We start from the raw sequence: 25,535 nt of genomic DNA on the forward strand, positions 1-25,535 counted from the left end.
GTATTTTCATGTAAAAGTGGCTTTTCAATTTTCATCATTCCTGAGGACTCTCCTGACCTTTGCAGATGTCACCTCCTCGATGAGAACTGACCAAGAGATTATCTCTCAAACAGGGGGCACGTTTCCTGATGTGAAGTCACAAAGACGAAAAATTACTCGAAGTCCCTCGAAAGTCATAAAAGCCAACGGTAATACTCTGTGATTCTTAACGTTAGGCTAATGTGAGTCCATGAGAGTGGTGAGGCATAAATCAAGAAAAGCACATGATAACAGTACTATGGAAACCAAAGTTGACGTCAGAACACAGGAAAAACAAACAATTTGGCGAAGGAAAAGACTTTCAGGTTACAGATTTATTCATCACTATTTTTGTTTGATATCATTAGTCATGAGCCTAGATGACAAACCGCATCTATGGAAGCCACTTACAGCTAATTTGCAAATTCGTCCCCCAAAACTACTTACATACACGTGACATGTAAAGATGAACTATGGGCGGGAGCTCTTCTTAGATTATTACTATTGTGCCTTTGTTCTAACAAGAAGGAAAGGTCCCTCCTCTTCTTTAGGTGGCTAGAGTCAATCACGGGTTTTGGTGACCACTTTCTGGTTTCGGGAACCTTTCTTATTCAGATGGAAATGAAGGGCACTGGTTTAATTCGTGACTTTACATAGGATAGATTCACAATATTTCTATGTACTGTAGGTCGAAAACTACTACGTTTTAAATCCTTGATACTAAAATGCTTATCATCTGAATATCCTTGTATTTTTAACTCATATCTATTGGTTTTATAGAGGTACCTCTTAATTTCACATGAGAATATAAAAGGTGGACATCAGATGTTAAATACCGTATACTGAAATAGCAATTGCTGCATTTGGACAATGAAATGGCAAAAAGAAATCACACTTTGTCACCCACAGTGCTTATAAATTTTCCTTCAAAACTGTGACTTCAGTTAAACATCAGCAAACTGTCACACAAATTACTCCATTTCCGAGAGCCTGTAACACAGAAGGAATTACTTTCTTAAAGAGTTTCTGAGCACTGGATAAATTTCCTTGATATACACTTTAGAATAATATTATTCATCCAAAAACAAATCTGAATAAGGAACCCTCACTAAAAGTCATTGAAAACAGATTCCGCTTAATGATTTGTGTGACTTCGGCCATCTTCCACCGCTCCCACGTAGCTAAAGACAAGGAGGTACAGTTCGTCCTAGGCCTATGAACTTATCATAATGTCCTTAAGTTTACTTAAAAAAAAGGAGTAATCCTACGATACGAAACACAACGCACGGTTTTGCCTAAGAAATCTATACAGCTGCCTGAGCACAGAGAAGAAATTTTTTACTATATACATTCACGAGAATTTACACATATACGAGAAACATTACAAAAAAAAAGGAAATGTCGATGAAAAACACGTAATAGGTCAACCTAAATGGACATTTCAATTGAGGTAGGTCAGAAGGTTTCAGGTTTCTACTTTGAATAGAATATACAGGTCAAAGTTCAGGAACTGAAATGACATGATACGCAGGTCATACGTACGAGTAACGGTAGGGATTCATATTAAAATCAAATAGTCAAGTTTTTATAAGTTACTGTCATTGCATCCAATCAAGGACAGCAGAAATGCGAAGACAAAATAATTAATCTCTTCTGAAAATGTAAGAAATAAAATAAGCAGTACTCGAAAGCCCTACAAAATGACATCTCTATCTGAACACACAATTCTATACAACAGTGAACACTAATGCATCTAAAATTATCATTATGATTATCATTATTAATATTAATAATATTACATCGAAAGGTAGAGACTTCTAGATCTAAGTCACAAACAGAGGACAAACATCTACAGGCGATTCACAAGAATCATCCCTTTATGAGTATCAAACATTATCTATTATATCTAGGATAAAGATAATCTTTATCTTTGACTGAATTTGTCATAATTTCCTCGTTAATTACCACAAATTTTGTTTACTTACGGCCTTAATTTTCGTTAGACTGCGTTTGGGGCAAATGCTCTCTTTTGCTTCTATCTGGTTTCAACAAGAACATTGACTTATTGGTGTAGATCTTTTTCTTATTATTATTTTTGTTATAGTATGTTGTTTCTCTAAGATCTGTTAACCCAAGTCAAATGAATGAATAAATTGTTCCATCGACCATTACTGCTTGGGGTGGGTGTGCAACTTTGTTAACTCAGCACGATCGAATGGTTATTATTGCTCGTCTTACAAACCCAGACCATAACACTGAGGCCTTTGGCGTGCACACTTTTGTATCTAAATGAGTACTGATCTATTCATTTACTCCCGTAATCCTTCTGCTTAATAAAAGGGCTTTGGCTTCCCGTTCTTATGACCTAAGAAAATTGTACAGAGAAAATGGCACTCTTTAGAATCCAAATTGATGCCTGATAAGAATTACCCTTGTCGGTGTTCCATAAAGTTATATTTTGAATGGAGTGTTTATTTAATGTTGTTTTTATCAAATGGGGGGCAAACACTTCTTACTTTACTCTAGTTTGTAAAAAATTGATTGAATGTGACTGTCAAACAAGCATCGAAGATCCATCTTGACCGTTAATACTTGGGCCTATGCAAGCAGTCACTATGTTTGCGCCATGCCAAAACTTTCGTTTCTGTCGAAATACATTTCTCATTATTCTAATAAAAAAAACTGTAACATAAATCCGGGATTTACTCTTAATAATGTAAAAGAGGGCAAGAGGTTATAGTTGAGTGTATATATATGTGTGTGTGTGTGTGTGTGTGTGTATAGGCGTGTGTATATGTGTATTCGTCTCTAATTCAAGGAGACTCAGGTCCTGGTATTTACTTTTAAATTTTGTTTTTGAATGGAACGATTTTTAAGTTGCTTCATTTGCTGATCCGACTGGCATGAATTTCATAATTATCCAGACAAGATATTTTTGTCGTGGACGAAGAGTCCGCGGTAGATACTGGAAACGAAATCTTCCAATAGAATTTGTTGAGAAAAAAAAAAACAATGTTCCGTTTTCTATGTGAAAGAATGAGGTAAACTCAAGAGAAATTTTTGCTCTCACGGTGTAAACGAATTTAAAAGGAGGAAGCTCATGACACCAACGAACAGTGGCAGGGCCGACTTATGGCTTCCTGAAGAAGCCGTACGAGCTCCCACCATGGGCAGGAGAGAGTTATCATCGTCAGGAGAGGCGTAGGGCTGGCAGCGGAGTAAACGAGCACCCCAGCTAGTAGGCCTAGGATTGTTTCCCTCTTGTCTTGCAGAAGTAGCTGTCTGACCCAGTGTGAGCCATATCCTTCCTGCGTCGTCGATTCCCGAGCGCATAATCTCCTTTTCGACCGTAGGAACCCTCACGCCCACGGCCAGACATCCTCCGGTGTGCGTGACGTCCTGAGAAATCTTGGCCACCCATTTCCCAGGGTCGCCGCATTCCTTCCCCTTGTAAGCGTTGAGTTCGTTGGCTAGATCGGCGTCCTCTGGCGTGAGGACCAGCCTGTTGACGTTCATGTCGTAGGCATAGGGGGGCGGGTTGGCCCTTCGGTACGAGCCTGTGGCCGCCAGGGTAAACGATGGACGGGAGCATTCCGGGTCGTGGTAGTATCGAAGTGTCATTGCCCAGTCAGATTTTTCGGGACTGAAATAGAATGGGTGCTTTAGTTAATTAGTTCTCTACCATATACAAGCATTTTTTAGTCGCATCCTATCTGAATGATACCTCATTTTGTTCAATTTGACTGACAGCAAGAAGAAAATATTACATTTGCAATATCTTCCGATAATGGATGAACGGACGCAAAGATGTAACTCATACAGACCTATGAAAAATCAGTTGTACTTGAAATAACATAAATTTGTGTTAAATGGCTGTTAGAAGTACGATAATCTCCAGTCCCAGAATGAGTTTCAGATGAACTTTACGATTTTACAAACATTGCTTTAAATTTCTCTGTCTTCCATGATTTACTGTAAATCTTTTTTCCAGCGGTAAAACTGCACCCCAGAAAATTTAAGGAATTGCCACACATGATTTTTATATACCTGAAAGTAAGATATCTCGTCAGGAACATGCCGTAGGGTCTAGTCTCACAGTGCGAAGAGGCCCAAGATCCGGCCAAAATCAGCGGGAGGTTTGGCCCTGCGTGGAGGTGAGGCGGACTCCTTTCGCTGCTCCTGGCGACGGCGTTGCAGATGCCACAATCCACAGCCTGAAAAACATAGCAATAAATGTTTTAAAATAAGTTATAGGTTAGTTTTAAAAATCAGAAATGCCTCTTCGGGAGAAAAAGTAAATTAAGTTCTGAGACCACTTCTCGTCGAGAATTTTGTCTACAAGTTTGTTTGCAGGTATTTTCAAGATTCCTCCGGCTAAACTGTTTCTCAGAATTTTAAGGTTTTAATTGAATTGTTTCCTTGATGTCTGAAATATTTAACGCCCCAAAAATTTCCTGCGCGTGTGAACAAAGTTTGCGATGCCACGCAACAAGCAAATCATTCAGACCAGTCAGGCATAATCTTTTGTGTGACGGTTTATGAAATATATAAGGAAAACATTTATTCTTCCCTATTTAAAACCAATTCCTGTTAAATTGTTTAGCTCAAAATGCAATTAATACGTTCTGACCATTGCGCAAAAAATTGAAATAAAAGAAAATTCACCATTTATATAAAATTTAGGCCAACGGCCAAGCGCTGGGACCTATGAGTTCATTCAGTGATGAAATGGAAATTGAGAGTAAAGAAGGTTTGAAAGGTGGAACAGGAGGAAAACCTCGAAGTTGCACTATGACAAATTTTTTTTTAGGAGTGGGTGGAACGCCAGTTGGAAGAGAGATATGAACGGAGGTCCAGTAAAAGGAATAAAAGGGCCGAAGGAGCGCTGCAAAAAACCTTAAGTGCACCGCCTGAGGAGCACTGATGGCACGATGAAATAAAACACACCGGGAGAAAAAGACGGCTCACCGAAAATACTTAAAGAAGAAAGAAAATTCAAGAGTTAAAAGCGACATTTAAAAGACTGAGAAATGGGGTGAACGATTTAGTAAGAGGAAAAAAAACATTTTAGCCTTCCCCAAAATAAAAATAGCAAAGGCAAGAACAGACATGAACAAAAGTCGTGTCATTTTGTGAACATTTTACAAGCAAAGAAAATGAGCCTTCCAGAAAGCTTGCAAATTTCTTGAAAGACAAAATCAGGGATATTTATTACGACTTTGAATAAAATTAAATTTAGGTAGATATCTTTCTCCCAGAACCTTCCTTCCCACCCCCAAAAACTGAGAAATTTCTATGGAAAAATACGGTAAACCAAAAAGATATTGTGACAATGACCCATTTCCCGTGGCAGACAGCGAATGTTAAGTAAGTTTAGAACCACAGAGCTACCGGGACGAAGAAAATAACATGAAGAACCAGCTTTCAAGAATGACATAAAAATAACCATCAGAAACGTATCGCCCAATATCAAACTTATCATTTCTGCGCAAAGAAGACACATTGAAACAGTGTTATTTCAGTGCCTCGTCGAACATCTGGAAAGGCTCAGCATCTTACAAGAATATCAGTTAGCTTTTCATTAAAAAAAATCACATTGCTGGAACAGTATTATTCTTTGATAAAAGACAACTTGTAGATAATGAGAAGTGTGCAGTACTAACAATAGTAAGTTTAGTGTGGTTTGGAACAATGCACGAGGATACTATCAGAAGACTTCATATGGACATTAGATGAACTTTTAAAAGACAAACTGAAAACTGCACGTCTGCTTAAAAAACTCTGCTAAGCGGAGTACCTCAAGGAAGTGTCTTAGAACCTTACTGAGTATACCTATTGAATTATCCTGGATAATGAAAGACACACGAATAAGTAAATATGAAAGACAAAAGAGTTGCATGAACAAAAAAAGACAGATTCTGGATAGAGATAAAACAGAATGTATATTAAGTATAAAAAAAGTCTAAAAAAGTTTGATATCAAAACAATTTAAGTTTTTATTTAGGAGCTGAAATGAAGAAAATCTAAGCATGACAGATAAGATATCAAGTCTGGCCAAAACAGGACATTATCGTCTGAAATGTAGTCTTCATAAAGAAACACTTGAGTATGATACGTTAAAAAATGCTTGTATTTAACTATGTGATCATAAAACTAGACTACTATAATAGTCTCTGTAATGGCCTACTAAATTAATTACTGACGAGGCTGCAGGATTTAATCAATAAAGCAGCCAAATTAATGATGTATACATCCCCAGGGACTTGTATCTACCCATACTTATTCCATTTCGTAAGTGAAATATTTTAAGTAAAATACTCGTATGTATTAAAGTGCATTAAGATAAAGAACGAAAAAATCACAACATACTTATAAGATTTTATTAAAGAAATATTCCAACTAAAACATAAATACGCATGGGAGCATAGGCAAATATAGCCAAACAGAGTAAAAAATGCAACAGAATTATTGTAAAAAGGGCCCTTTAATACGTGGTTCCCGGAACACTCAGTTAGTTACGCCAAGCTCTAATAAGGTGTGAAAAGTTATGAGACGTTTAAGGAGGAACTAATGACATATCTAATCAAATCAGTTACGCAACGGATGAATGAGACATTCAGGAAAACTATGCACTGTAACTGACTAATGGGGTCCGCTGGAGGGACCAAACGTAGCCCGGAAGAAGCACCCTCGAAATAACTGGATGATGATGAAACTGAGCAAAAATAAATAAAAAATAAATGGATGAATAAATAAACAAATAAATAAATAAGTAAATAAGTAGCGAAACAAAAATGAAAATAGCCACATGTTTCCATTAAAAAGGTTTTTGTGCAAAAAATAAGGAAACGTTATAAATAAATAAATAAATAAATTAATACATAAAAATAACTCAAAATGAACATAGACATTTTCCAGTTTCTCATTCCATATCGTACGAGAGGTTTTTGCAATGAATCCCTTACCATCCATTTTGCAACAAGCATCGTCTTTTACCAACGCGCTTAATTCTTCGATCTGCCGGCAGGGAAGGGAAATCGGTTGACGAAATCAAGGCACTAGAACGAAGACCATCTCCATGACGGGTAGATCTGAGGTCGATAGACGAGACCTCGGGTAGATCTTGCCAAACTTCGAAGTCCTTTGGAAATCGTAACAAATGGAAAGGAAGCTGCTGCTCTAAATGTAAGCCTAGTCTTGACCGCCTCATAAATCAGCGAAACATCAGTTTCTCATGCAAAAATATATCACGATCTGTTTGTGCACAATAAACACGCACACATACTCAGACGGTCAAAAGGATAGTTTGGGCTGGTTAAAATTTAGGTATCTGCCAACTCGAGTTTATGCGTGAATATTCTTACTTTTCACACCCATGAAGAACATTATCTTCGACTGCTGGAAAAATAATTATAAGATATTCGGAACAGTTGTCGATATTCGATGAAAAATTATTTTTGAACCTTTCTTTGTAAACATTATTTTGTTGACAGGTAAGCCACGCAGAAAAAAAACTATTTGATTATGAAGCCACAAAAACATCTGACCACGACACTGGAGGTGGGGAAAAAAAAGTTGCCTTAGTTATATTTGTAAATAAGAGTTGAGCTGATGATTGGTATAATTTTCTCCTTAAAAGACGATTTTCTACTTTTTCTATAATAAATAAAAAAAAAATACTATTTTAATCATGGAAGTGCATTATTTAGTGCATAAAGAAATGTAATGATATTTGGGAAGAAACTACAGCACCGCTAATGAAACGGAATGATTCAAAATTGTTAATAAAATTGATAAAATAATATTATTGGCTTAACACTAATCTGACACCAGTAAATACAGGTTGTTACTCGATCAATAAAACTGTAATGGATAAGAAGATTATGCATGCTCTTATGCATAGTAAGTGGAAAAAATCTTTATAGGAGAGTAGCAAACAAAAAATAATCACTCCTGCACCTTTATTTTATTGAATAAACACATCTAATGAATGAAGTCATTGTCAAGGGAGCAGGCGTGGTCATTCATAAACTTGAAAATTAAATTAAATTTATACATATTTCTTTATAACTCCGCTGTCGCATTACTCATTGCTATTGTATTATCTATGGATATCAAAATATTAAAAAAATAGAATAAAATAAAAATAAAATAAAATAAAATAAAAAAATGATAGCTTTTCATCAAGTGGAAGTAATCTAGTCTTGAAATAGCCACCAACAGAGCGAAATAATGAAGAACTGGTTCCTTACCATCTTTATATAAAACTGTTTTGTTCTGGTTATATCCTACTGAAATGACAGCGTGAAGTTGGAATTGTTCAGCTTTGACCTATACGTATTAAAAGATATCTATCATGAATGTTAAAGTACGTTTAGCACCAGAAAATTTAAATGAATTTTGAGATCTTTTGAATTTCATATCACAACTCCACATAAAATTATAATTTATAACCTATATGATATAAATTGATTGGAATATATATAACTTATATGAAATCTCAAAGTTATCATGAATTAAAGTGTTTTGCAAAAGCGCAAAATTTGAGATGAATGACGTCATTCTCCACCAATGCAAAATCTGTGACGTCACTCAATAACACCGCACAAAAGTCTCAACACCCAATAACATATCTATATCATACAGTTAATTATTCCATCTAGTATCAGGCTGGACTAACGAAATATTTCACCAAGTGACAGATTTTTTGGATTGCTAATTATATAGTTTTAATAGTATCCGGTACCTCAAAGCGAAATTCTCCAAGAATCGAGTCAGTAGGTGACAATGCTCAAATGAAATTATTTTGTCATATTCAGTGTAACATTCTAGAATGACAAACATTCAGATAGTACTTTAAGTTATTTAAATCTCAGTTAGTATGAAATAACCTTTACTGAAGTTATTATACATTTGGTAACGTAACTGAAGAAAATTTGAATTTGAAAATTTAATACCTTGAGGTTTAACGGAATTACGACTATTATCTCATAATACCATCTTAATTCAGCAATTGAGGCACAGATAGACCCGAATGATTTGCTCTGAAATAAACTACATTTTTTATCTTGTATTTCAGGAATTACATTACAATGATTTCCTACGTGTCGGTTTTACATTACGGGATCTCTTTGATGAACGCCAAATTAGCAAGAAGGCCTGCCCCATCTCTCTTCAACTGTTCACTATTTTTTTCCTCCCTTTCCTGCTAACTCGATGTCTGTAGACCCCTCGCTAGGCCAAGAAATTCATTGTGAAACAAAAGCCAACAAGAGGGTTTTCGCCAATGTCTTTTTCCTTACCGAAATACTTCAACCTTGAGGTAAAAAATCATATGAAATGTGGTAATCTATTTTCTTCTTTCTAAGCAGTGCCTAAATTGGGTGACACCAATAGGTGGTGGTGATGGAATGTAAACATCTGGGCATATGTCTAAAAGGCTTTTGAGATGTGTGTATTTGTTCTTCTTTGTGGTTCAGGGGAAGAATGAAGACAGAAATGCAAGAGTTTATGGGTCGCGTCAGTCATTATTCTCTCTCTCTCTTTCTTTCTCTCTCTCTCTCTAAAGTATTTTTGTCTGAGTAATAAGTCATAGATGATGATGATGTTGATTAGAGAGAGAGAGAGAGAGAGAGAGAGAGAGAGAGAGAGAGAGAGAGAGACTTAGTTATATCATGACTGATATCCTCTATATCATGAAGATATCCTCTAATGAAGATATTAAACTAATGTTATATATATATATATATATATATATATATATATATATATATATATATATATATATATATATATATATATATATATATATATATATATATATATATGTGTGTGTGTGTGTGTGTGTGTGTGTGTGTGTGTGTGTGTGTATGTATAGTATACAGTATATCTACATATAAATATATAAATCATGCAGTAAATTTATAAAATTTATGAAAGGTCTTATGATTTCAGGAAAAGTGCCTCCTTAGTTCTACTCAGGAGATAAAAAAGAGAGATAATGTTACTAAACTTCCGCTTTCAACAACCATGGGTAGAGGTTTTTGGACCTTCGTTGATTCTGTGGGAATTATTTTCCTATTTCCTTAGACGCTGTACGTAATAATTGTTTTTCCTAATATCCTGCAAAAAAATTCTTTTCTTACTATTTGAGAGAGAGAGAGAGAGAGAGAGAGAGAGAGAGAGAGAGAGAGAGAGAGAGAGAGAGAGAGAGGTGGAAAAGGAAACAGGGTAGAAACTGCAAATATCACACTAGGGAAATTAGGCTATCGTGGTCTGAGTCTTGATTTGATTTTGGAATGGATAAAAAAAAAAAATTTTTCAACATTTATCTTCTGTTGACATTCTTACTGAATCATTAAATCGCAAAAACTGCAATTAGAACGTTTTCTTAAGCAGATACTCTAGAAATCTTATTGAAATCTCGTTGTCACAATTGTTTACACAAACAGACACGCACGCCCATGAACGGTCAATTTCGTGTTTGCGCGTGGTAGCACGCGTGATTATTAACGGATTTGTGTATTGTGTCTGTTTGTACGCAAGGTGTGTGTACGTCGGCGTTTGTGGCGGAACCATATCCGTCTAGTGGCACATTCTTAATCTGGCGTAAAAACGTCTTATCATGACTGCGCTTTCTCCCTCCACACCTGGTCTATGCAAATATGTAGCCCAGATGTCTGATGGCGCGTGTCTCGTCTCCTGCCAACACACACGCACACACACAAACACACCCACACACACACTAGCACATTCATACTCGCACATATACAGACAGGCTACAGATACACACGAGCGAGCGCGCACACATTTCTGTACGTAGGCCGATATGGCTGTTTAGGCTTCTCCGAGCCCGTCGTCTACGGGGGTGCACAGATGGTTCAAGCGTGAGATTTAGCATAAGAATTTCTTTGTAGGTTCCTATGAGGACGGAAGAAAAACTTGGGAAGCGGTGAAAGGGGTTTCGGAGGGAAGCTAACGACGATACGGTGAGCGCAAAGTGTTGGAAGCGGTTTAATTCAAATGTTTACGGTTTCAAGCGAAGACGTATACGTATACGAGGAATCAATGCCCGTGGATTGGCTGGCTCAGTTTAGGTTCAAACATGTGAAGTTGATTTGTGACCACGTGGCTTCAAGACAGTATTTAACACTATTTCTAGATATGAGAGAGAGAGAGAGAGAGAGAGAGAGAGAGAGAGAGAGAGAATTATCCCAGCTAGTGACAAGATAAGGTTTACCTATACGTCACCGCAAGTGTTTCTCATTTTAGTCCTTTTTCGGAAAGAACCAGCAATAACTTGATGTAAAAAAATAATAAGTGGAAATATTGTTGGGTAACACTCCATTTTTATTTATTAATATTTTACATATTCCTAAGTTAGGTGTATCAAATGCTTCATTGTGGTGGCAACCATGCTCGATTGTGTACAACATTCACACACCTGCACACACACGCAAGTACACATACACGTATGTACATGCATATATGTATGTATGTATGTATATATATACACACATATATATATATATATATATATATATATATATATATATATATATATATATATATATGTATAAAACATCTTATTAGCAGCCTACTATAGTTGACTAACTAACATACATATATTTCACCGCCTAGGCCCTAGGTCAACAAAAGCACATCAGGATTTAACGGAACCTGAGTGTTTGGTCCAGCTCATTTGGAAAATGATCCTGGACCTCTCCCAGTGAGACGAATATCTTGACTATTAGAAGTGACTTCTTACTTTCTTAATACACAAGTATTTTTAATGGTTTTTCACTGAAAAGCCTTAAATGAAAATTTGGAAATTTAATGAAGAAATTCTTTTCAAAGCCAAGATTCAAGCTTGTCTTAAGAGAAACAGCAGTCCAATAATGATTATAAAAAATTTTATATGAATTTAGCTTAAACGACCTATTAACCTCACTTTGTCAACATGGAATTAGGTTGAATGTCCCATTTACAAGTAAAGAATTCGCATAAAACAATAATTTCCTAATGCGTGTGTTCAAGAAAGCTAGGCAACGAACAATAAATTAATATACTTGTAAAATTCTACATGTCTATTATTATTCACGAAAAAATTATATGGTAACTATTACTAAAACTAGATTATAATTGCTTTTATTAGTGTCTTTCTTTTAAGAGTGAAATGTAATTTTGAAGAGATAGAAAGAATCAAGGCTTACATGACTTCAGGTCACAATGAAACTGAAGGCCCTTTTTAGTTTTTCTGTCCTCCCTCAGATCTTAAAAACTACTTAGGTTAGAGGGCTGCAAACTGATATGTTGATCATGCTATAGGTACTAACAACACGGGCCACCACCGGACCGTGGCTGAGCTTCATGGGCCGTGGCTAAGAGTTTCATGGGATGTGGCTGAGACCACCACCGGACCGTGGCTGAGTTTCATAGGCCGCGGCTAAGAGTTCCATGGCTGAAAGTTTCATACAGCATTATACGCTGTACAGAAAACTCGATTGCGCCGAAGAAACTCCGTCGCATTGTTTACTTGTTTGGTTTTGTTTTGATGTTGAAGGAACGTCCTTCAAAGTCAACTTGCATGTTGACAGTTATTTCATTCGTCGTTTTGAATTTATTGTCATTTAAATCTTGATTTACGGTTCCTTGGACAGGGGCAAGATTAAAGATTTTCTTTTTATAACTGAAAATCCGTGACATTCTTTTTTTTTTTTAACAGAGAATTCAGCAACAGTATGAAACTGTCAAATGATATCGATAAGGCAATAAGATAGTGTAAGTGAAATTTGGCGCCATCAATATAGTATAGTGACCCAAATAAACACAATTTCTTCCGCAAACAATATTCATAATTATGTAACGCATTATATTAATAAGTATATAACGCAGACTCAGACAGTGATTTGGAGAAGCCTTCGTCAATAAATCTAGGCATCTTTTAAATATTTCAGTTTTTAGATGAAGAGAAAGGAAGAAAAAGGAAAAAACAAGACCACCAAGACGTGATCAGAATAAATATGACGGCATGTGAACAAAATTTATTATGTAGAATATACTATAACTTTTACACCAACGTAAGGAGTTTCTTTCTGTCACTTCTGCCTCGTTGTGGTCTCTTACATCTTGATGGCTTTCATATCCCCTCTTGTTTATCAAATAAATCTGCTGTTTTAGCCGCCAGCACTAGTTTTGTTTACACTTGTGTTTCAACTCTTCCTAAATATCATGCTGATAATAAGGTGTATATATTGAAAAAAAAAGTAAAAGGCTGAAAATTGCAGGCACTGAAAGATAGTCTCAACACGTAAGCCTAATAGGTTTATGCGAGATCAAGATGAACACACAGATGGTTTGGTTTACACCATACTTATCTTTGACTATCGTATGACTGTTGAATGATGCGAACCACTTAGAGCTTTCGTATGATGCAAGAGGCAAAAAATATATTGGGGGTGCTCTGTCCTTAACGTAAGTTACCACAAAGACCAAATGTATTACCCCATTCACATACACTGCACATTGCATGTTAGTTATCTTAGTCAGCACCAAGAGCTAGGACTAAGGGGATTCGGAGTAGCCGTGAGTTCAGTCGCAATGGGAATGGGATGGAAAAATCTATTTTCGCACACATTGTCCTATATGCTAGTTTCAAAAAGCAATGCTAATTACAAAGCTACGGTTTTCAATGGCAGTGTATATATCATAGATGGTAATGAGCCAGTTTCATTTTTAGCTTCATAATTTTCATATAATTTAGTTCGTTTCTAACTGCCAAAATTTGGAGGAAGATATTGTCGCCCGGTGCCCCACTCTCGCTAGGCCCATGTTAAGGGCATGGTGGAAGGCGAAGATACGGGTTAGAGTGATCGTTATGGTTGAAAGAGGCACGAAAATCTAATATCATGGTTATGAAATATGGGCCAGATTCGTATCAGGTGTGTCAAACGAAGCTAACGTGTGCCAAGGACTGGTGTCTCTACAGAAATTTCGTTGTTGTTGTTGTAGCTCTGGGTATCTAAAAAAAAGGTTGTGGGTGGGGGGGATTGAAGTGCTAGTTGAATACTAAGAGACATTACATATCAGTGAAGAAAGGGTTGAATGACCGAGCAAGTAATATTTACAAGCATAAAGAATCGTTAGAATGCTTCTTCAAGTCTTAACCTCTAGACCTTGGTCTTAACGATCACTCCTGCATCGTCTTCTTCCTTTTATCCGAAAGAACTTGAGGGCGTGAGGGCTGATTACTTCAAGCAGATTTAACTTGAAAAAGTGATGTCCTCATCTGAAAAGGCTAAAGAAAATCTACGACAAGAATTCTTGACGGAAAGAAAGAAGATATTTAAAAACGCCTCATTCATATGGAAATGTCAGTCATTCGGGTATGAGAGATGAGCTTCGACAGTTAACTATCTGTCACGCGAAGCGTTTTTACAGTAAAATTCTTCAGCAATAATTCTAGAGTATGTGCATAACTTTTAATCACTACTCGGTATGTTTTATTGATATTCATCTTGTAGACAAGACATCATATTAAGACAAAATCCTTTGGACAAATAATACCACTGTGAGTTAGTACCTTCCCAGCTGATGAATAGCCCTGAATGTATTTACGAGCAAAATTCAAGAGAGAAATCCATCTTGACTGTTCGTCAAGATGGATTTTTCCTTGTTTTCTCACAAGAGAGCGAAGAAGTGTCCGTCACAAAAATAAAATAAATTCACAAAAATAAAATAAATAAAATGTTAGAGAGAATGTGCCTATTTGCTAAGAAATACTCCACATACTCCACAGAAGTTCAGAGACCGATACAAACTTATCTACAAAAATACGTCCAAAGATCAGTGTAATACATTTCTAGAAATGTTTTATTCTACAAATATAAAATAGTGATGCATCTATGGCATAATTCATGATATAGTTTTATTACTGGTACACCTGCAGAAGAGACTATTGCTTAATGTTTCTCAGTGCACAGACTTTTCTAAATCATAATGAATGATCTCATTTTTAGCTGGAATTCTTGCTTTCACATGTTTAAGTCTTTCTTATTTTCTCTCCCCCTTCTCTCTCTCTCTCTCTCTCTCGTCAACGAAGTCAAGTTCTTACGAATGGTATCTGTTGCACTTCGTGTTAAGTCCTTTTCATTGAAACTGGTTCTCTCTCTCTCTCTCTCTCTCTCTCGTACCGAGGATCCTTTTATGTATTTGCGTCTCTATTGAGAAGAGCCTCCCGCTGGTTACCCATAGACCCAAGGTCTACGCAGAACCCCCAACCAAACATCCCTTTTCTCGTCTCTCCATAATGCGCCTGGACATCTCAGCTCTCATCCCAAGATTTATGCCGTTTTAACGAGTCAAAATAAATGTCCTTTTAAGTTAAACCTCCCATATCTCCTACTCTACAAGTTACAGCCGCCGCAGCATAGCAAATGTACCTCCTCTTACAATAATTATCATTAGGAATTGGGGAATCGTAAATTTCTTCTCGGTACGCCTCTGTGGTCCTCCGTAATGGATGGGGATTTGGCTAGACTTACGTTAGCTTATTCCTGCAGCCAGAATTATGAGACGTGGCTGCGTGTTTGTAATATGCACTTATGCACGTTTAATAAGGGATTTTAGCATTAATTATATTAATATTTTTATTGCACGATGTAGAAAAGGTTCAAGAACTTTGTGAGAACGATTGTAGAAACAATCTACTAAGAAATAAGGGAATAACTATCAGGTTAAGTCGTACTTTAGTCAGGCATAGCAGAAGCAACCAGTTTGTGGCTTACAAGAAGGACACCGCTAGACCACCGCCTCGTGGTTGATCCTGGGCGTCATTTCAAAAAGGGAGAATCCTTCAGAATCAGCTGGTGGTCCTACAGAGGTAAATACCCCATAAATATTAACAGAATGACGTCTGAGGTCTTCGGACACTCGATTTTTATCAGCGCATGTATCGTCCGAGTTGACAATACTCGTAGATCTTCGTTACCGCTATAGATTTTCCTGGTGCGTTCGTTATAGGTTGTTGTATAATGTTTTCGGTAAAAAAAAAGTGTTTTTTAGATGTATTTAACAAAGGATTTTACTGGAGGTTTGGTTGGCTAATCATTTGTTATAAAAGCTTTGGAAATGATTCATTATATTTGCTGAAATGTCATACTTTCCAAGTTCACGCGTAAACATGTTGCAACAATTTACTTCTTTATATATTACGCCAGCAAGTGTCGGTTTCTTCTGCATCAGAAAACTGTTTGTTACACGCGGAAGCTATGATTTGAAAGTGCACTCAGAGTATTTTCCGGTTGATAAAGCCCGTCGTAAGCTTATTTTTGAATATTTTTCACCGGATGGCATTGTGTCCCACCCAGTTCACATAAATGGACCGTTCGCCGTCAGCTCTCAACTTCCCGAATCCTTCATTCTTCATACGTTTTCCATGGCAATTTTTTGCTAGTAATTCAAATAACGTCATTATTATTTGCCACATTAAACATTGACAGTATTGCCCCGGTATCAGGTTCAGTACTAAATTGATTCTGCGTTTAAAAACAAGTCACAGCTGTTTTTTAAAATTTCAAGAAAGCCATCAGTCAGTTCTTGAACGCTGAAACCATTAATTTTCGTTGCAAATTCTCTGGTTTCCTAATTGTAATATTCAGTTTTCCTCCTTGTTATCAAGTAACTGGAATAGTTTTTTACCATTTTACATATCTATGTCATTTTTTCCCCTCCTTAGTTCCTAAGTCTCTCGGTTGAAAAAGGCTGCGTCCGTAACTGTTATGCATTTTTTCATCAAAGGGCACATATATTAAATGCGCTTTTATTCACCCGATTATAAACACGCATAAGGCAATCTACACTGTCCACATTAGATCCACAATGAGTATCTTTATCTTCATTTATACTCTGAGTCTCTTCATTAATGAAAACTTGCCGATAGAAATCCGATCTGTTCCTGAGAACTTATTTATTTTTGCCACATTGCTTTTCGATGCTGGTATTCTAACCGTAAAAGCTTATGCACAGGAGAGATGGTGCACTTCTCCTCAACGGTAATGTCTGATGCTGTTATTTACAAATTTTGTTAAATGCCCGAAAAACCAGTTGATATGATTTCGATAATTTATTAAAGGCGAGTGCATTGTGACTTCCCTGGTCATCCATCCATAGACTCAAGTCCCCACGGATATATAATTTTATCGCTACCATGTCAGTAATTCCCAGGAGTATAACAGTCTTCTGTTACAAAAAATTAACACTTGGCGGTGGGGATCTATTAAAACCCATATAAAATTCCCTGATCTAGAATCTAAAGTTTGCCTCAAGAAATACGAGGCTAGTTAGCCAAATCTTCTTGAGAACTGTAAGATGAGAACATCTGTTAAGAACAAAAGGTCCAAGCCTACTCTCTCTCGGAAAATGACAGAAAGTATGAGAAAGGGCGTCATCATTAAGCCACGTTTCGTCTGCAGGTAGTATATCAAATGACTTCTCATTTATCAACTCTCTAATCTGCAGTGTTTTGTTACCACCTATCTGAGTATTTTTGCTCCAACATTGTGTTTAAAAGAAATCAAATGTTACCCCCCATATTAACTTGCAATTAATTTGTATTTATATATTTCTAATGTTGGAACACTGGGGCATGATCATCATGTAAATCACGTAAACTTTCTTTTTGACAAATCAAATGATACCAGAACTTTTTTCGGTTTATAATTTTCCTTAGTATTATAATAATTAATAATAGAAAACAACTACAGGTAACCTCTTCTGAATTCTTTCCATTTGTCGGAAATATGTCATCTTATGTTTATTGAAACTCTTTGGTAACATGGGGTTTAACGATGCGTCTGCGCTGATAATACCTCTGTGTTCTCCATATACGCCTCCAACCCACACATACGCACACACACACACACACAAACAAGCGCACACACCCGCAATAAACTCTCCCAGAAACACAGGTTAAAAAAAAGTGTACGCCTACTGGTAGACCCAATAACCGTAGCAATGGAATCCGCTTATGCTCGATGTTAAACAATGACAGTAATTGGGGGAAAGGATTGCGACCGAGAAGAAACGGGAACGGAAGATGGCTCCCGTCCTCCAGGGCACCTGGGAAAGGCTTTCCCGCCCGAGGGGATTAAGTCCTGCTCATAATATTTCCCGGATGACATTATTATTAGAGGGGCCATTGTCCGGGAGGCCGTGTTGTGGGGACGACTAATCCCCGGCCGGGATTTATTCTAGAAAGGATTCCACGACGCCAAAGAAAGAAGCCAAAGGAAGACAAGGCAATGGTTAGCTACATGGTTATTGGAAATCCTTAGAGCCGATAACTAGTCCTAGTCTCTCTCTCTCTCTCTCTCTCTCTCTCTCTCTCTCTCTCTCCGAAGAGAGCTCTTGTTAACGGATGTCATTTCCATGTTGTGAGATTAGTAACTACCGCTAGATCAGCCATAGGCGTCCTTACAGCAGTGCCAAATATTTCGTAAGATAAAAAGAAGAAATAGCCGCAAATAATCTTGTAAGGCGAGATGGTTTCCGTGTCTTTGAAATCCCGCTGTCAACTCGGCTCAGAGTTACAGGGGAAGCTGAACGTTCGTTATCTTGGTATAAAAAACGGCTCCGCAGACAATAACCGTTATGTGTATGCTATGAGACTACGGTGGAATGAGGTGAAGATGATATACAATTGTATGAAATTACATGAAAGTGAAATGTTTATTCGAAAAGTGACTATAGCATGAATGTTTTCTTGAATCTTGAAATTATTAGGAAGAATATAAAGAAAGGAATGGTGTGATTTTTGTTGATATCCGTGTTATGCCTGTTACAGAGAGAGAGAGAGAGAGAGAGAGAGAGAGAGAGAGAGAGAGAGAGAGAGAGAGAGAGCTATATCCTGCAACATGCATACCAATGAAAGGACACAGCTGAGATTTTTTGCTTCTAGTTTTTGAAGAAATGAATAACTGACTTTGCAGAAAAAAATATAAAATAAGTTTGGAAATGAATATCTGACTTGGCAGAAAAAAATATAAAATAAGCTTATGTGGTTATTTTCTTCTCTTTATATAAATTTGGAGTATCAATGGTTTGGGCCAGTGAAATGAAAGAAAAAGTGATGATCCCTCATGAAAGAGCTCTTAGCGCGCAGGCTGTGACGAAATGTGTTTAGGCTGATGGTGGGTCAGATACTCTGCTAACAGTATCATCTTATTGGGAAGAAAGAAACAAATCATATAAATAAAGAGAGAGAGAGAGAGAGAGAGAGAGAGAGAGAGAGAGAGAGAGAGAGTGCAGACGGCCTCCATCAAGAAAATAAAGTGGTGTTTCTGGAACAATATTGGAGGTGGACTTCGAGACAATAAGCCAAGACACGTCTCCGGGTCTTGTTGTGTACCGAACGGGGCTAAAGTCAACAGTCAGCCGACAGGGAGCAAACAGGGACACGTCCCACCCAACATCTAATAATGATGATGATTATAGGTCTATCAGTTGATGCACTTTTATTATAAATCTAATAATGAACTTTACTTCTTTAATTTGATCCTTCATTTCTTCATGGATAGTCTAGTATATTCTCTGTGCATATAATGAAATTATACAGTAAATGATGTTTCCATGGATGTCTGTACATTTTCCTTAGCCCGAAAACCAAAGATTGCTGGAAAGTCAACTTTCGAAATACCACAAATTTCCTGTAAAACAATCTATAACTATAAATCAAACTGAGAACATGAAAGCTGGCTAATTTACTGAATATTTTCTCTATAAATTAATCTATTAATAACTCGGAGATTTCTAGTCCAGTGATAAATTTCAGAAGAAATAATGCTTCGATTTGTTTCAGTGACCCACTATTTCTCGAGTAGAAGTTTTGTATTTTCTATTTCATCTGTTGACTTACTGACTTTAATCTTGTTTTGGCATCACATCAACGCAGAGAGAGAGAGAGAGAGAGAGAGAGAGAGAGAGAGAGAGAGAGAGAGAGAGAGAGAGAGAGAGAGAAGGTTAAAGTGCCTAAGAAAAAAAAAATAGACCAACATATGCCGTCTTGTGCCGTTTACATTATACCTACAGCCATCTCTACCAGGAAGGAAAAATATGAAATTCATTTCGAAGAAAATTCAAATATGCTAGACAGGGAAAGCGAAGACATAACCAATACATATAATTTATTTTACGCAACAGATTGTGCATATTCCGAAGCGTTCTGTGTCAAAACAAACGGTTCCAAGGCTGGAAAAGCCAGAATGCCAGATGGCGCCACCCATTTCATTAAAGTAGAGAGAGAGAGAGAGAGAGAGAGAGAGAGAGAGAGAGAGAGAGAGAGTTTTATATTTTCTTTTAAACATTTGATATTTTATTTTAAACATACTGGGCTTACTAACTCCTGGAACGTTTGTAATTTAGTGACGTAGACCCAACATTTCATTAACAAACCTAAGAATAAAATAAAATACAGTTATGAATGGTACCCTTAATCATAAATCATTACCAAACACAGAAGGTAACTTCAGATCTGCGAACAGGCAGAAAAGAATGCATTAACATGCACGCACGCACAAGCACATAAAAGAACGCTCTTGACATTAAACACTACAAAAACAACAGTTTCATGAATGAAAGAGGAAAACTTAGAAATGAAAAATCGGCTTTACGTGTTTAGCATTGACGAGAGGCGTCTGGTATCCTGTAGGACGGTAGAGGTCCTGCTTGTTGACATCCGTATGGAGATCCCCGAGGAACAGCTCTCTCTTGGCCCCTGAAGTAACGGTGGGGGAGGAGGATGAAGAGGAAGAAGAAGCTGAGGAGGAACTCGAGGAAGAAGAAGAAGAAGAAGCGGAGAGCTTTGAGAGTCTCGTCTCCTCGACCCTCAAGAGCTGGAGCTCATGCCACGCCCCTCCAAGGCCCCTGGTGCAGTCTTCGTCCTGGGCGACGTCGTTGGTTGTTTCCATGTAGGCCAGTACCGTGTGAGGCCTGTGGGGCTTCCAGGGCTGTGGATGCAAAGAGATACAAACAGATATAAAAATGTTACTTCTGCTGCATGCATTATCATTAAACAACACACCTGTTACCTACTCTTGTCTGTATTTCATTTCTTGTTCCTGTGCTCCTCACTTCTAGACCAATATTCCTGTTTCTCTCGACATGACGACTGCTCTGTTCTATTCCACGTTATGTCTAAAGAATATGTTCCCAGAAGTAATTGACTGATTTGTGGCTATTAAAACCGGCGTCACAGCATCTGGGTTATTGACGCCTTCCCAGAAGCAACACCAGTGTTTACTCCAAAGTAATGGTCTACCCTTTTACTTTCTTTTACCTGTTATTGGAAGCAGAGTTTGAAGATATCACTCTGTACATGGTGTCTTAAATGGTTTGGAAGCCATTCTAATGCTCTGGTAACGAGACTATATGATTTTGAAGACAACAATAAACAGTTTGGGAGCAAGGTTTTAAATTCTCTTGGGCGAAAGTTTTAAATGTTTTAGGAAGTAAAATAATCTGGATTATAGTAGCAATTTTTAAGTTTTGTATAATAGTTTCACTTATTTTGGAGACAAAGTTTTAAGTTTTTGGAAATTTAGCTTTAAATACCTTGGAAGTGGATCTTTCAGTGCTTTGTAAGTGAGGTTTAAAGAAATTAAATAATGAAATTTTTTGGGAGTGACGCCATAAATGCTTTATAAGTGAGTTTTGAATAAAGCAAAACTCTAGGTGTTTTGGCTATGAGACTTTAAATGCTTTGAAATTAAGACTTCAGAAAATTTTAAAGCAAAATTTTGGAATTATCTTAAATTCTTTGGAAGCAAGCTTTTAAAAATTCTGAAAGTAAGGTTTTCAGTATTTTGGAATCAAGAACCGATATCTTTGTGAAGTACGGTTTTAAATTTGTCGACAGCAAGGGTTTAAGTTCATAAGAAAGAAAGCTGTAAATCTTTTGAATCAGGGGCTTTAGGCGCATTTAAAACAAAACACTACGAAAAACGAGAATTATTTAATGCTCTGGAATACTGTTTCAAACTTTTTTTTTTAGAAAAATTTTATATACATAGAAAAAAGTGACGGGGCTTCTGAGGCTGGAATTTCACTGCCTAGCAAGCAAGATTTTGTAAGTTTCAAAGATTTATTGGCTCTTAGATGGAATAAGGTTCCAAGCATGTCAGAAGCAGATTCTAGTATGAAGGCAAGGTGTTAGTTACTTCCAAGCCCTCGTTTTTGAAACGAGAACTTTAATGGAGACAATTTTTCTTGTCAAGCGCTACTTATATATTTTGCAGTCAGTTAAGGTTACAATTATTTAATAATTTTTCCTGAAAACTTCTTTTTTAATGAAAATTCAAACGCTGAATTCAATGAAATTCTCATTGTATGTTCTTTTAGAGGTAGCCTCCACTGATAACTTTCCAAAGCAGCCTCGTGGACTGTTTTGGAACGTCGCCAGTGAAATTCAGCTCCACATTTTCTCTCAGTTAAGTAATAAATGCTTTATGCTTATTCACTGGGAAGCCATAGAAACAAAAGGCCATGTCAGGTGTTGTTCATTTTCTACAGAAATTAACAGTCAATATTATGCATTTGTCACTGAAAAGGTTTGATCATCAAAAAATTCTGTGGGGAAATGCTAGGCTGGAAGAGATCCAACCGCTCAGCTAATTGGAAGTGAGACACTATTTAGTAATGGCGAGAATTGGAGAAAATTACTGACTGTGAAAGTAAAAAGAACGGGTTAGACCCAATTAACTTCTGTAAGGCCTCTGAAGGACTTTTGTTCAATTTCATTTAAGCCTAGTTAAGGAGTTTTTCCATTAGTTAAGTACGCCTTAGTTTAACCAGACCACTGAGCTGATTAACAGCTCTCCTAGGGCTGGCCCGATGAATTAGACCTATTTTACGTGGCTAAGAACCATTTGGTTACCTAGCAACGGAACCTACAGCAGCTTATTGTGGAATCCGAACCACATTATACCGAGAAGTGAATTTCTATCACGAGAAATAAATTCCTCTAATTCTTCATTGGTCGGTCGGAGACTCGAACTCGGGCCTAGCAGTGCTATCCGAGAACTCTACCGACTCGTCCAACGAGGAACTTTTTCCATAATAATAATAATAATAATAATAATAATAATAATAATAATAATAATAATAATAATAATAATTTAATGCTTTAATACAAACCATGAACTTAAAATTCCCAAAATGATGATAAGATTATATTAATAATAATAATAATAATAATAATAATAATAATAATAATAATAATAATAATAATAATAATTTAATGCTTTAATCACAAACCATGAACTTAAAATTCCCAAAAATGATGATTTTCTTGCCTAAGATTATTATTGCCTAATAATAATAATAATAATAATAATAATAATAATAATAATAATTCAATGCTTTAATCACAAACCATGAACTTACAATTCCCAAAAATGATGATTTTCTTGCCTAATAGTATTATTGCCATTATTTTGATTATTACTATATTGTAACTAAACATCCCCACAGACAGAAGCACAAAACAAGTAGCATTATTCTCCTTATCAATTCTCAAGAACCTCAAGAGACAATTCGAGAGTCCATCCATCAGTCCCAACTCTTTATCTCTGAATATTCCCTACCTTGTTCACTTTCCCGGGACAGGTGGCGTTGACCTGGGCTGCTATCAAGGCCGCGTCTCTGTGCGAGTGGGCTATGACTTCGACCCTGCGGAGATAGGAAGAGAAACAGAAGAAGATATTACGTGATTTTTAAAATGATTTGAAGGAATGATGAGACGTGCAAAACGATGAGGTTGGATTTAAAATGTGGGTTGGATATCCTTACAACTATAAAATCATGGGTCGATTGTCACCTGTCATTTTAACTGGGATGGTTTGAACTAATTGATGTGAGTTATATACACTTAGGATGTTGAAATATACATGAAATCATAGTAAAAAATAAACTTGACGTAAATAAAGAATGGACGAGTGCGGTAAATATTTTCTGACGAGCACTAAGGAGAAACAGGCATAAATACGAACAGATTAAATAATATGGCATTTAGTCATTATTATCTGTGAACTATGGGAAAATTATTAATAGAATATGATCTGATCATTGTTAAAAATGAGATAAATTGATCTCGAATTTCTTTTTTTTTTACTTCTGAAGTTAGTTTTATGTTAGATTCTCGAGTGGAATGATGACAGCTGAGGGAAAGTGACTAGCTGGAGTATTGTCTAGGTATTTTAAACATGTTTGATAACGTTCCTTGAGTGGGAAGTGACTAGGATCTCTTTAAAAATAATAATGCACAGGTAATGTTTCAAGGATATAGAAATATGTGTGTGTGTTTACGTGTGCGTGCACGTCTGATGGTGTGTATAGTGAAAGCTATCTTGAAAACGAGCTCTCTAAACATCGCAGCTGCATTTCGCAAATATAAAAAAATAAAATTCTTGACTACATAAATTTCTTGTCGATTTTATGTAAACACAACCTACCAAGTAAGTAATTCTACAATTGATAAATATTGTATCTTTATGAATATTTCAACTCAGAAATTAGAAAAATTTGAGAGAGGCTTCAAGAGGTGTTTGGTTGACCTGTAGACTACGCTAATGTTCAACAGATGAACAGAATTCATGCCTCACTTTGTTCCGGCGTTTTTAATAATGTTGTCAGCACTGAACAATGCCCAGCTACTGTTTATTCTGCAATGTTAATTTGCAAGGTGAAAGGAACGATAGAGGATCGTAGATCTTACAATGGAAATGGTGAAGAAAAAAATGAATGCTCACAGAATCGATCACTAAAATGTGAAAGAGCTAGGATGTTTACTAATGAGAAAATACGTCAATTAATTATCCATTAATGGTAGCTGAAAAACGCAGAGCCTGATAGACGCACTGCCCTACTGCTACTGCTAAACAGTTAACAGAAGGCGTCGTTATCGAAAGAGATAATACTGCAGTTGCAATAAGCAATTCTGATGAAACTGACACCACACCGTAACATTCAACAACAGCAACTCCTTACTTCGTCAGCGTGTACTCTGCTTCCGTTCCTCCCGGTGTGACCCAGGACGGGCGCCCCATAGTTATGTGGCCGTGGGCGGAGAGGGTGTGGACAGGGTGGGCACAAGAGGGGTCCCTGTAGAAGTGGAGTGCCAGCTGGAAGGTGCTGTCGCGGTGGAAGCTGTAGGACCTCAGGACGTAGCGGGGACCCGGGCGGGACTCGCAGCTGAAAGATATAAACATGCAAATTAGACCACCGTCTCGGATTCCTTTTCTAGGGATTCTTTTTCTCTGATTCTTAAAAACGATGTTATGGGTAAGTCTACGTAGGGTAAAGGGGCACTTCCTTATTGAACTTTTCAAGAACAGCTTCGCTGTGTAGCCTGCGTCATATGCTAAAACTGCTGGGGGGATTATATATCCTTCTAGAGATTTTTATATTATGGAGAAAACCACAAAACTCTCAACGGATTAGGAGAAGAGTCTTCTCTATTGTTTGAT

General features: G+C 36.9%; 1 protein-coding gene across 3 annotated transcripts in view; it reads right to left on the minus strand.

The window, feature by feature from the left end:
* Positions 1–338: 338 nt before the first annotated feature.
* The window catches only part of LOC136826299 (protein APCDD1-like), a 205,208-nt gene continuing 180,011 nt past the window's right edge, over positions 339–25,535 (minus strand). For all 3 annotated transcript variants that reach the window (XM_067083527.1, XM_067083525.1, XM_067083526.1), the window contains 5 exons: positions 25,057–25,260; positions 23,655–23,739; positions 20,685–21,020; positions 4,066–4,232; positions 339–3,661 (listed from right to left, as the gene is read on the minus strand). In XM_067083527.1, coding sequence (XP_066939628.1) covers positions 3,085–3,661; positions 4,066–4,232; positions 20,685–21,020; positions 23,655–23,739; positions 25,057–25,260 — 1,369 coding nt within the window. In that variant the 3' untranslated portion in view covers positions 339–3,084. The remainder of the gene's footprint in view (positions 3,662–4,065; positions 4,233–20,684; positions 21,021–23,654; positions 23,740–25,056; positions 25,261–25,535) is intronic.

This window comes from Macrobrachium rosenbergii, chromosome 40, assembly GCF_040412425.1.
Source record: "Macrobrachium rosenbergii isolate ZJJX-2024 chromosome 40, ASM4041242v1, whole genome shotgun sequence".
NCBI classification, from domain to species: Eukaryota; Metazoa; Arthropoda; class Malacostraca; order Decapoda; family Palaemonidae; genus Macrobrachium; species Macrobrachium rosenbergii.